We start from the raw sequence: 14,396 nt of genomic DNA, 5'->3' as shown, positions 1-14,396 counted from the left end.
CTGTAGTAGGCCCTTCATTATCACCCTCAAGGCATTATTTTGATTTGTTGCACCCCCAGACCCCATCTTGCATCTCCAACCAACCCTCCTGTCCTGCTCACTCCTCATAATACAGCTTGAAACCCACTCCCAAATAACACCCTTTGTTAGAACTGCTAATAACAGGAAAGATAGGAGGGAGACTGGGATCTCAGATGCCTTCTTTCCTTTACTTACTATGCAGTCAAGGTATGCCTTCCTTTGCAGCCCTATACATGGGCCATGCTGGCCTTGCCACAACAGACTAGCCTGATCGCCCTAAAAGACTAAAAAATATCATCATATAGTTTTTATGGTAATTTTGCATAATTGGACACCTATGGTGTTGAGAGCCCAGAACAAAACTCTCCCTTGTGGGTTAACTTAGCAATTTCACAACAGAATCAGTTCAACTTTATTAAGATTATTCTTAAAATAAAAATGATTGCAATAATTATAGACGTGAATAAAGTATGTGCCATTGTTTCTCAAAACAATGCTAGAACACAAACTATATTAGTATAAATGCTTGCAGGTTTGTCTATAGAAGTGGCAAAGGCTTTCAGACACTTCTCGGCCCTGTGTGCCATCAGCCTTTGGAGAGAGGGATTTACCTGTATCTCACATTTTCACTGACTGAGACACCTGTCTGAGTTATAACTCTGGATAAAAACGATCTTGTATCTTTCCACAGCATTTATATTGCAAGAAATATGGGCAGTCCCCAGCAAAAGTGCATTATTAAAGCATTATAGAGAGAAAAGAAATTGTTTGTTCAAAATGTATGTAATTGCTGTTTTTTCACAGTTTTTTAAATAATAGGCTATATTTATAGTTAAACAATTTCCATCTAGAGCCCATTTACAATACAGTGTTAGGATAACCTTGAAAACATTTAGCCATATTATGTAGCTCTTTGAAAGCTGCCTTTATATTGTTATTGATTTTGTGTCTGAGGCTTTTATAAAGCAGAGTCTTACCCTAATCTTCTGCTACATGAACCCCTTTCCTTCTGGTTTCTCTGTGCCAGAACAAGTAAGTGCTTTGGGAGAGGAATCTAGGACCCACATAGCTGAGGTTTAAAGACCCTGATTTATAAAAGCCAAGAACAAAGAACCAATAGCACAACAATTTGATACATTAATCAGTACATTACTTAGCAGCAGCGAGTGCCTACTGAGCATGCTCCCTGAACTGCACCAACTGTTACAATTAATACATTAATCGCTCGCATTTCACTGCTGCCACCTAAAGTCCAGTGCTTATACAAGAGGAAGGGAAAATTAAACTAATTCATATTTAATACCTACATTTTATAAAATTGATAAAACACAACTTAAAATGTCATTTGGTGATATGTTTTGATGCATGTTATCGATCAAGTTTCCAAGAGTTGGGCAAACTCGAATATTACTGTTATATTACTATATAATATATTATATATACAGTATTAACCCAATACTCAAAATGTCTAATGATATTTGAGGTCACCAGACAACGCCATTATTAATATCATATTTCATTTTCCTATAATAAACACACTGTAAGGGGCCGATTCACTAAGGGTCGATTAAATCCTTTGAATCGAACGATTCGAAGGATTTAAATCCAACGATCGAAGGAATATCCTTCGATCAAAAAAAGTTAGCCAAGCCTATGGGGACCTTCCCCATAGGCTAACATTGACTTTGGTGGCTTTTAGATGCCGAACTAGGGGTTTGAAGTTTTTTTCAAAGAGACAGTACTTCGACTATTGAATGGTCGAATAGTCGAACGATTTTTACTACGAATCCTTCGATTCGAAGTCGTAGTCGAAGGTCGAAGTAGCCCATTCCATGGTCGAAGTAGCCCAAAAAAAAACTTCGAAATTCAAAGTTTTTTACCTTCGAATCCTTCACTCGAAGTTAGTGAATCGGCCCCTAAGTGATCATTTGTACCAAAGCACAAGCGCTACTGCATGAATATTGATGCATCGGCCGCAATTCTCCCCTGGCAGCCAAAATTATTTTTGAAATCTTGGGGGAAATGCGGCACTGTGATTAAAAATATGGAGATTATGCTTGAAAGTGCACTTAGTCTGCGGTGCTAAGATATGCTTAAAGGGTTCTACAGTCCTGTAAAATTGTCTGGAATACCGTGAGCATTTTTGCTTAATTGCTTTTTTTTACAGCCTCTTTAGTTTTCATGATATTAGCAGTTTTATCCAGTAGTATCATGACTTTAAACATCAGCTCTGTATTGGCCAGCAACTCAGCTGTCAGAGTTAAATGGCCCATGCAGGCAGTATCTCCAGGTGCTTTACTGCACAGTTCCTGCCCTTCTCATAAGCTTTTTTTTTTAGACTATAGTATCCAGCAATGCAATCTGCATCCATCACCCAAACATTTGGGTGCTTGAAGGTCAGCAGCTAGAATTACAGCACAAAGCTATCACCGTGACATTGTATTAAGATGCTAATATCATGAAAATTCAACAGAATAAAAAATGAATAGAAATAGTAAATGTGCTTAAATGAGCACTCAGCTTTTTGACATTCATTTTTGGGGGGCTTTTGATCACCATAACATACATAAAGTGCAAAGGACCAGAGGCAACCTCTGTGTATTAAAACATTAAAATGTACAGTATCTTACGAAGGAAGACATTATTGATATAACTAAATCTACTTGTCACTCTAGAAAAGCTATTAAAGGAGAGAAAACGGATTTGTGCTGCATGAATTTGTATTAAAGCATGACGGATAAAGAACATTGCACATAAGACTAAAAGTATCTGGGCAACACTTGCAACCAGGGCAAAGATTTATTTCAAGCAAGCATAATCAATAGGCCTCCAGGGTCAAATGAATAATTAGATGGTCTGTTAGTAGAGCAAATGACTGAGATGTTGGTGATGGGTGAGGTGACAGTTATGGGAGACTTTAATATACCAGATGGAGACAGGAATGTGCCTGCTGTTAAATCTGCAAAGAGTAGATGATTTCTGGATTCCATGTGTGAGGCTTCTCTGAGTCGCTAAGGAATCCAACCCACAAGGAAGCAATTATACATTTGATATTCACAAACAGGGATATAGTATAATGTCTATCTATAGTAGACAGCGTGGGACTCACTGATCCCCAAACTGTACTGTTCCAACACAACAGGGGTCATTTATTTATAAGTGCAAGAGCACTAATAGCCACATCAGTGTGCCCCTTAATGCTCATTCAGGTAGTGCTTCTGCTCAGGGGAATGGCTGTGCCGTGCACCTGCCCGATACAAAAACTGTTGCAAGGTGCACAAGGCAAAGAAAAAGAGCTCAGGCCAGCTCTGCCATAAGGCGGTAAAGACCGAGTGTCTTCTACCACTACTTATTTGCACGTCTCAAGGAGACACAAGTTTGAGGGCTGGAAGGGGAATTTCTAAATACCTCTAGCTCCTCGTGAATATATCGCTGATGGACCTGTCAACACTATATTCTGTAGAGCACCCACAGGTCCTTGCATTTTGCACACTACTAGGAGGTCAAAATAACATCCAATAGGTATTTATATGCATAAACTTTGCAAAACAAACATTGGGGATATAAGAGAAGTAGAATAATTAATAAGTATTCGATTATACAACATGTCTGAATAATTCAAATTTGCAAGAGAAGAGCAGATGTAATTTATCTAAAAAAAGAAAACAAAAACAAAAAACCCATTATCAATGGCCTTATCTATCAGATAATTCATTTGTCATGTTTTCATATTAATGTTGATACCAAAAAACTGTTACTATACTCCTAAAAAAAAAGTGTCAAAATTAGGCTCCTGCATCAGAGTTTGGAAAGTGAAGCAAGATGATTGTCAAACTAACAGCAATAATTTCCTTTTTTTTCATATGGGTACTATAATTATTTGGAACGATTTGAAATGTTGATACCAAAGAACTGTTATTTCAAGCTTAATAAAAGTTTTTGGAAAGTGGAGCTTTCAGCAAACAGCAATAATTTCCTAATTTCCATTAGATGATGGTCAGACTGCAGGCACATCAATTAACAACAGTCAGAAACAGAAATCCTATTGTATAGGTGGAGTCCTGCACACTCTGTAGCTAAGTGCAAAGATAAGTCCCAACAACAATATGGACCCTTGAACACACAAAAAAGAAAATCCTGCACTTCAGTATGGAAGTTTTAAAATGTCACTAAGTTAAATCCTTCATAAAAATTAAAGAGCAGACCCCATTAAGATAGCTTACGGCTTTTGTACGATAGATAGATAGATAGATAGATAGATAGATAGATAGATAGATAGATAGATAGATAGATAGATAGATAGATAGATAGATAGATAGAATGATGGATGGATAGATAGATAGATAGATAGATAGATAGATAGATAGATAGATAGATAGATAGATAGATAGATAGATAGATAGATAGATAGAATGATGGATAGATAGATAGATAGATAGATAGATAGAACGGCTTTTTTAGGCTTTCATTCCACAGTGCAACATTAGCTTTCAGTCAAAGAAACAGTAAGGGGCCGATTCACTAACTTCGAGTGAAGGATTCGAAGTAAAAAAACTTCGAATTTCGAATTGTTTTTTTGGCTACTTCGACCATCGAATGGGCTACTTCGACCTTCGACTACGACTTCGAATCGAAGGATTCAAGCTAAAAATCGTTCGACTATTCGACCATTCGATAATCGAAGTACTGTCTCTTTAAAAAAAAACTTCGACCCCCTAGTTCGCCTTCTAAAACCTACCGAACTCAATGTTAGCCTATGGGGAAGGTCCCCATAGGCTTTCCTAAGTTTTTTTGATCGAAGGATATTCCTTCGATCGTTGGATTAAAATCCTTCGAATCGAACGATTCGAAGGTTTTAATCGTTCGATTGAAGGATTCAATAGTTCGATCGAAGGAATAATCCTTCGATGGTTCGATCGTACTATCTGCGCTAAATCCTTCGACTTCGATATTCGAGGTCGAAGGATTTTAATTCCCAGTCGAATTTCGAGGGTTAATTAACCCTCGATATTAGACCCTTGGTGAATCGGCCCCTAAAACTTTTGTAAAAAAAAAATCATGATGGTGGAACAATATTTGAGACCAGATCAAAACAATGCCTCTTAATGGGAACACCGCCCTGTAGGAAGTCCACCTGGAGTGCAGTGTACTATTTTTCCTTTATGAGAATTTTGCCTTCTACTTCACATTTTAAAATGACTCTTCGATCAGTCACAGGGGTATATTAATCAAAGAGTGAAGTTAATAGTGAAGTTCCGCCACTAGAGTGAAATTCCGCCACTTCCCATTCATTTCTATGGGGTTTTTAAAGGCGTATTTATCAAAGGGTGAAATTTCACTTTCACCCATTGATAAATACGCCTTTCAAAATCCCATAGAAATGAATGGAGAGCTGCAGGATTTCACTCTAGTGGCGGAACTTCACTCTTTGATAAATTTACCCCACAGTGTCTACCTTTAGCAAGAATAACCTCTTCTATATGGCATTATTACATTACATCTGAAATAGGAGAAATAGTTTCAGGAACCCAAGAGACATGGCAGCCAGATTAATTAAAGTTTATTGCGTTCCCTACCAAGAGAGATAAAACAAATCGACATAAGAGTATTGTGCCAATCCATAATTTCCTTTTATAAACTTGGATTACAGTATACCCAGTGGTGCAGCTCTTACCTTGACAGGTCTTCCCATCTTCTTTTAGGCTGTGGCCATCAGAACATTTGCAGTAGAAGCTGCCAATCGTATTGCAACACTGCACGTCACATCCGCCATTATTGTTCTCACATTCATTGACATCTGTTAGCAAAAGAGAAACAGATAAAAATGAAATATTGGTGTTTATTATATATAAAAAATGTTTTAACATAAAATACAATATAGTCATTTTAGGACTGTAGCAGGATTATCTTACTATCCCAGATATTCAGCCATCAGTATCCACTACATACTGATATAATGTGAGTTTAACCTATAAAAAGGTACATTTAGTCAATAACTGTTTTCATGCTCATCCATCAGGGAACCCAAAAGTCTTTGGCAGTTGTCCAAACAGATCAATACAGTCTGCCTATTATAGTTTAGAAGCACCAGCAGATACTTGAGAAAGTTGCATTTACCCAGGGGCGTAACTATAGAGGAAGGAGACGCTGCAGCTGCAGGGGGGTCCAGGAGGTATAGGGGTAAAATAAAATCAACCTCTAAACATTTTTGGGGCCTGAAAAATAATTTGCTGTGGGGCCCAGTAATATCTAGTTACGCCACTGCACCTTACTTTCTGTTTGAGACAGATCTGTATACAGAGGCAATCAGTCTGTTCAGTGAATCGGTGCTACTGGGTCATTTATGTGGACAACCAGACTGGCATTATTTGGCTGCCTTTAAACTGTCATTTATCACCACTCTACACTGGCCTCCTGCCCAACTGTGCAATGTTCCATGTGTTAAAAAATATAAACATTTTTCCATGAAATATTCCATCTGAATTATTCTTTGTCCTTACAGGTATTGGACCTATTAACCAGAATGATTGGGACCTGGGGTTTTCCAGATAAGGGATCTTTCTGTCATATGGATCTTCCTACCGTAAGTCTACTAAAAGATCATCTAAACATGAATTAAACCCAGCAGAAGGGATGGGCGAATTTTTTCGCCTTGTTTCGCCATGGAAATGACGCCCATGTACTTGTATGGAGGTGTGCGTCAAAAAAAAAAATGATTTTTTTTTTACGCCCATAGACTTTAATGGGTGTCGGCAACAATTCGCTGGTGGCGAATTTTTGGCGAAGTGAATCGGCTCAGATTCGCCCATCCCTACCCAGTAGGATTGTTCTGCCCTTCTATTATGATTAATTATATCTTAGTTTGGATAACGTACGAGATACTGTTTTATTATTACAGAGAAAAAGCAAATCACTTTTAAAAAATGGAATTATTTGATTAAAATGGAAATGGCCTTTCCCTAATAATGGGTTTCTGGATAACAAATTCAATGCCTCTACTTCATTGCCATATATCATTTATTAACTAAATCGCTTTTCTTCAATACACACTGCTCCTATTACAGACACTGTCAAGACATTCACAAACCAAATGCAATCTATTGTGTTTAAATCTGGATACATCATATAAGACAGTATTTGAAAGGAATTTAGGCTCAATCATATCCTCGACCTGTCTCAGGACACTACAGAATTACTTAAGTAATGACAAGTAAACACCAGACAACTTTTGCTTTTAAAATGAACTGAAGAGATTGGCTCTTGCTGCCAAATATTCTTTTCAGCCCAGGTGGCCTTTCCGCTTTATCTTTTATCTTGAAGACAAGGAGAATATGAAAAAATAGATTTCTGTTTGTTTTAAATATGGTTTCCCATCAGACAACTTGGGAAAGAAACTCGATAACCAACAGACATGAGAATGGCAAAAAGCTCAGGATCAGGCAGCTGTCTGGAAGTTTTTTGTGCAGAACATCTGGCCTGACAAAGGAACACAGTCATTGGTGTTGGCTCAGTACAATTGTAATTAGGTACACACTGATACTAAATATTCCTTCATGTATTAAGACACAGTGTTGCATATTTGTATACAGTCCTTGGTACCACAACAATGGATGGTAACACATTGCAGGTGTTCATTATCCTTTGTTTCCCTCTTTTATTCCCCTAAAGAAACAAATACAATGCCAGATTCACATTCCTTGTTTTGGATCTTGTTTTACCAGATGGGTTTGGGAAATTGAATTAATCAAATCAAGCTACTCACAGTGGATACCGAAAGGATACTAGGCACCATTTGTCTGAGCGCTGATCAATGTTTTCAATTACAAACCCTTTGGCAGCGGATTGAAATATTTTGACTGGAAACAGCCAAGTGCTTATCGCAAAAGCTCCCCTCTCTCAGCGTTGTGCAATAAGAGCGGATTGTTCAGTGAGCTTAACCTGCATGAGAGGCTTCCCGCTGGGCTTTTAAAAAATCTGTTTCTCATGAAGCATGAACATGGAGAGATCAACTGATATTCCTGTGTACATGTCATAAAATGACCATGTGTTTAAAATTCAAGACTTTGATTTTTGTTATTCTTTCGGTAGGACTGCGGGGAAGATTTATTCCTTGTTAATACCGCTCATAAAAAAAAGATAGCAAGGATTTCCAATCTTTAACAACTCATTTTAATCACATGGTGATAAAAGGTTTAAAAATAAACAGAAAATAATTATCCGGTTTGGATTGGTGATACCGTCTCACGTGACCGAATGGCGTTTGACTGCTCACATTCAGCCGCATTGACGCAAGTATCAGCTTCTATTCATTCAAACTTTCATGACTGCCAGAGAAGTTTTGATCAATCTTCCAATAAGTCAAACCGATGAGTTTCCCAGTTTGATCCATAATTTATCAGCTGGTGGGATCTTTTTTAAGAGGGGGAATAAAAACTTGTAAATAAATATTGTTCCTCTACTTTACTAAAGTAAGACATTAATAAGCAACATTTATAAGGATATACTGGTATAGAATTTATTATCTGGGGGGTTCCAGACAAGGGACCTTTCCGTTATTTGGATCACCATACCTTAAATCCATTAAAAATCAATTCAGCATAAAATAAACACAATAGGATTGTTTGCCACCAATATGGATCCATGCAGCCAAGTACAAGGTACTGTTTTATTATTCCAGTGTATTGCATTCCTGTAATTAAAAAGCTTTCTGGATAGTGGGTGTCTGGATGAGGGATTCCATATCTGTATTTTAAAAGTTATTCAAGGCTAATTTATTTTACTGAATTAAAATCAGCTTTGACATAAAACAAAATATACTCTTATTGAAATGTGATAAACCTTGGCGTACCCACAGCTGGGTCTGTTCCATGACCCTGTCTTTGCCCTGTTTGGTTAATTGAAACCCCTGTAGGTCTGGTATGCTAAGATTTTTGTCAGTGTAGACAGAGGTTTGGCCAGAAATGATCTGAATTTGGAATGTGGGCTGGTATTGGACGACTGCCATTATTAGTATTTTGTATTTATAAGCAAATGCCTCGGATGCACAGCAAGTTGATAGATTTTATATCTACACTACTACAAATCATATACCGATTTGCTTTAACTTAATTTATATTACAATTTATCGTTTATATTAAAGCTAGTGCCAATCTAAGGCAATTTGCTATCAATCTTCATTCTATCGTGTTTATAATTGTTTGCTGTGCAGCTTTCCAGTTTCATAGTTACCTTTCTAATAGAACCCTTTGCGGACCTTTGTCATCAGGCATTGTTTACAGTGGGATGAAGATGAACAGGAGAGAAACAAAACAAGAAATATAAATGATAAGGGCGCATGACCGTCTACAGGACTGACAAGCTTTATCTTTTTTTGGTATGAAAAATGTAAGTTTTATCTGCATGACAGAGCATCTTTGTGTGCCTTGAGTTTCCATCTATGTTCACAACATAGCATTGAGAGAGTTAGTCTGCAGCTTATTGGCCCATGTTTGGGGCCTTCCGACAGGCTTCCCCGATCAATATCTGGGCGAAAGTAGGCCAGATGTCGATCAGGCAGGGTAAAAAAATCCCTTCGGATCGCAGCCGCATCTGTTCATTGATGTGGCCCTGTGAACCGCCCGCCCGCATGGCCTCCATTCGTATCCGATTACTGGGCCCTTGGGCCCACGATCGGATCAGCCCGATATCGCCCACCTTAATGTGGGTATATCAGGGAGAGATCCGCAAATGAGTGGATCTCCTTGTGAGTGGCCACCTTTAGTTATGGAAAACACATGAAGCTACTAAGTTTCTCAAACAAAAGGTGATCACTGCGACATGATTGGGACATTCTAGACAAAATTAGCTGATCAACTATCATATGTTTGGGGCATATTCTTACTAATCAATATTGATTCTGAACAGAAATGGGTCAGCCAAGAACTAGCCCACATATGATGTCTGCAGTTGCTACACTGTACCCTGTGTGATTTGGTTAAAGATCTAAATGTCATAAACTCTAATCTGCCAAATTTGGCTCAACAAATGCATGGTTGAATTGGTCAAAGATCTGATCATTTGGTGGCCCAGCCAACCAAGCAAGTCTTTTGATGGAGAAGATCAAATACATTTAAATTTTGGTCTCATTCTTTGAAACCAGTCTCGTTAGTATGGGTAGTTGTAGTTCTGATGATGTTCTGCTACCACCTCCATCCAAAACAGGTTCTAGTCCAAGATTGTGTTCAAGCAAAATACTTAGATTTGTGCTTTGTGTTCACACTAGATTTTTTTAGTTATTTGTATCCATAATTTTGGTAGTGATGCTGGCTGTGCAAATGAAGGTAAGGCTAGAAAAAAAGATTGAGTATTTCTGGTTTGGAGCACCCTGCTGGATATATTTTCTATAAACAATGAAAATAAAAGAGTGTAGGCTTTATTTATAATATCAGGGTAACCTACAAACATTTTTTTTTTGTAATGTTGCACAATAAGAAGACAAGCTGGACCATTTTGGTGGTGGTGGCCAGCCTGTTGAAGTGTGCATCATTTAGAAGCACAGTTTTAAGAGCACCAGGGGTGCAACAGAGCCCTTTATTTACTACCTGCCTGTGCTTTGCACCTTATTTTGAATTCCATGCAAGATGCAGCACGCAGCCAGTATCATGCATACAAGTTCTTTGTCCATGCACACTAAGGGAGCCACAATAATAAATGAGCACTCACTTGTAAGATTTTTATTTTCTAAGTGGGAATTGTTAATTTCCAGTGTATGTTAAACTATAATAATGTCCCTATAAGCAAAGAGGAGGATAAAAAGAACCCATACACTAGAGTGATGTAGTTGGAACATGCATCTACTAATAAAGAAAAGTGGAAAAAGGAAGCAGACCAGCTTCAGGAAGAAGGATAATCCTGCCATGGTGGAGACAGGATTTGGTAGAATTAAGGTAATGTTTTCTCAGAAAAGCAGTGACTGCTTTCTTTGAAAAGTTCCGCTTCCCCTGACTCACATGAATCACTCAGTTCCTGGGCAGGTCTGCTGTGTTGATTAAATTCCGTTGCCTCTGGGAGATTTCTGTTCGGCCTGACAATTGTGTTTCATAGTGATATGGTCACAGATCAGGACTTCACATTATGATCCGTCTCCCTGATATGACAGACCTGTAAATAACAGATCCTAAAGCAAGCATCATTTATACCCACGTCCATTACAATGTGCATTATATCTATGTTTATCCATTAACTTTTAGTGGCACAATTTTTTTGTGTTTTTTGTGTTTATCCTTTATTACTGTTCTACCAGCTACATCTAAAAAAGCTTCTTCATATCATCTACTTTACTGAACATTCTCAAATGTGACACCCAGGGGCAGAAGGGGTTAAAAAACCCTTGAATTCGACCCTTGAAGTAAAATCCTTCGAATTCGAATATCGATTTCGAAAGATTTTAGCGCAAAAGGTTCGATCAAACGATAAAATCCTTCGATTCGAACGATTTTAAGTGATCAATCGAATGATTTTTATTCGATCAAAAAAAAATTAGAAAAGTGCTCTGGAAGGTCCCCATAGGCTAACATTGTACTTCAGTAGCTTTAATGTGGGGAAGTATGAAGTCGAAGTTTTTTTTAAAGAGACAGTACTTCGATTATCGAATGGTCGAATAGTCAAACAATTTTTACTTCGAATCGTTCGAATTATTCGATTCGACTGAATTCAGTCGAATTTGACCAATTCAATGGTCAAAGTACCCAAAAAAATACTTTGAAATTGGAATATTTTTGCATTCAAACTATTCTCTCGAGCTTAGTAAATCTGCCCCTCAGTCTCTAATTATTTATTTACATCTTTATTTCTTTCCCTGTCCTAAGTTACTTTACTTCCTTTATAATGCACTAGCAGCTGCATTCAATAGGCTTTCATGGTTTGCTTAGTGTGCTGAGCTATTATGCCAATGAATTTCTCACCATGTGTAACGTCCAACCAAACCCTGCCATTGCTGGATGCCAAATGCCAAATCCAATATTTGAATGAGCTGTAAATGCAGCTGTATCTCTACTTGAGCGAGCTTGTGATTCACCTGTATTTATACTTAGAGGTTTGAGTATTATGTGAGTATCTCAAAGAGGGCATGCGACTTTGGTTATGTGCCATAAAGTCACTCTTTGGTCTGAAAATTGCTGAGGCAAATTTCGATATCAAGAATAATTATTTGCAATATTTACATCAGATTGTCTAACCTGCAACACTGAATGCTGCCAGAAGGATCAACAAGTTGGTAAGTTTAAGTTGATCAAGAGATAATCAAGGAGTGATTTATTTTGGTATGTAAAGTTAAAGGGGCGATTCACCTTCAAATGAACATTTAAAGGCATATTTATCAAGGGTCGAATTTCAAATTCATGTGTTTTTTTTTTTAACTCCCTTAAATTCGAATGAATCTGAAATTCGACCTGCCGAAATGTATTACTAAGATTGAATTATTAAAACATGGGACAACCCGAAAACTCGTATCGAATCCGATTCGAATTTGATCAAACTCAATTCGAGTTTTTTTCTCCAAAAAAAAAAATCTTCAATGTCAAGAAGGCTGCAAACATCTCCAAATTGATCCCTGGACCTCACTCTCATTGGCTTAAAGGACATGTAAAGTCTAAAATAGAATAAGGCTACAAATGCTGTAGTTTGTTTACCAAATATAAACATGAACTTACTGCACCACAAGCCTAATAAAACAATTAATTTATGCTTTCAAAGTTGGCTACAGGGGGTCACCACCTTGTAATTTTGTTAAACATCTTTGCAAGACTAAGACTGTGCACATGCTCAGTGTTGTCTGGGCTGCTTAGGGATCATCATAAACAAAGCTGCTTGAGTTCTCCATGGCTGGGAAGTAAGGTGCGGGCTCCCCCTGCTGTTCATAAGTATGATTGTTTCCCTGCTCAGCAGTTAGGGACCATCTGACAATTCCTATCCACAGCAGTGGAGGGAGAATTTCACTGCATACAGTCAGGTTTCTTATAAAAATGGTACACATTTTTTAATTAAAGTATATTGGAGATAGGTTTCTTTTTCATTAAAGAAAGTAAAAATGGGATTTTATTTTTTTGCCTTTACATGCCCTTTAAGCAGTAATTCTGGAAGTTTTAGGCGGCAAATAGTCTAATTCAAATTCATAGAGTATGATAAATCTCGAAAATCTAATTAGATTTTTTTTAAAAAAACTCGAATCAATTTAGGATAATTCCGTAGTTGAATTTGACAGTTTTGACCATAACAAAAGACCAACAATTAAAATTGTCAATTCAACCCTTAATAAATCTGCCCCATAGTAAGTATAAGAATTCTAAGCAACCTTTCAATTGAATTCAATTTAATAGTTTTTGAATTATCTTTATTTTCATTATTATTATTCTTCTGACATTTTCCACCTTTAAAATGGTGGTAGCTAACCCCCATCTTTCTATTCAGGCCCTCTCCTAGTCACACTTCAGTCTTATATTCAAACCAATGCATGGTTGCTTGACCCTAGCAACCACACTTCTGAAATTGCAAACTGGAGAGCTGCTGAATAAAAATCTAAATAACTCAAAAAACACAAATGATAAAAAATGAAAACCAATTGCAAAATGTCTCAGAATATAAGTCTCTACATCATACTAAAAGTTAATTTAAAGTTGAACAACCCCTTTAAGTGCCCAAATCCCTCTGCATAACCCTGAAACTCATCTTGCCTACAGAGATTCTTAGGCTAGCCTTCTGTCACTTGTGTGTTCTAATTCCCTTAGATAAGACTCATCAGAGTTAATCTAATGCCTTGATACATGGCAGCCTTTCATCATGGATTCTGTCATTGTTAATATTTTAGGAGTTCAATTTCTTGCCGCACAGCTGGAGTGGAAAGCTGCAGTTCCTTCCTCAGTAATTATGTGGCATAAGCCTGGGTTTGGCACAGTGCGTTAGATCAATACCTCTTTACTTTGATCAAGCGCCAGCTGTGGTAGGGCCAAAATATTCTGACTTAGCAGAGTTTACCAGCTGATATGTGAAATTCATGTTCTTCAGGACAGAAAGTGTTGTTTAAAGGCCTTTGTACTTTCTTCATTAACATTTCAAGATATTTTCCACAAAACCAAACCTGTTAATGCATGGATTTTATGTTCAAAAGAAAAATACAGAGCAGGGTCTTTTATTTACTTTTTACATTTTTTAGCAAATTATATTGGTACAGAAAATTCAGCCCTGGGGGCCATATGAATATATATAATATTTATGTTTATCTACTGAAAAGAAGATTTTTGATTTTTTTGATTTTTCCACTAAAGAGAAAGTGGCGGTTTCAGACTGGGGTATTGGGCAACCAACAGGGCCCTTCTTCCGATGTCCACCCCTCTGCGTAA

General features: G+C 37.4%; 1 protein-coding gene across 2 annotated transcripts in view; it reads right to left on the bottom strand.

Moving 5' to 3' along the window:
* Window positions 1-14,396, bottom strand: part of megf6.S (multiple EGF-like-domains 6 S homeolog) — a 320,522-nt gene that overhangs the window by 113,362 nt on the left and 192,764 nt on the right. For both annotated transcript variants that reach the window (XM_018228002.2, XM_041571504.1), the window contains exon 5: window positions 5,696-5,818. In XM_018228002.2, coding sequence (XP_018083491.1) covers window positions 5,696-5,818 — 123 coding nt within the window. The remainder of the gene's footprint in view (window positions 1-5,695; window positions 5,819-14,396) is intronic.

This window comes from Xenopus laevis, chromosome 7S (assembly GCF_017654675.1).
Source record: "Xenopus laevis strain J_2021 chromosome 7S, Xenopus_laevis_v10.1, whole genome shotgun sequence".
NCBI lineage: Eukaryota > Metazoa > Chordata > Amphibia > Anura > Pipidae > Xenopus > Xenopus laevis.
This window is presented reverse-complemented; position numbering and strand designations above follow the sequence as displayed.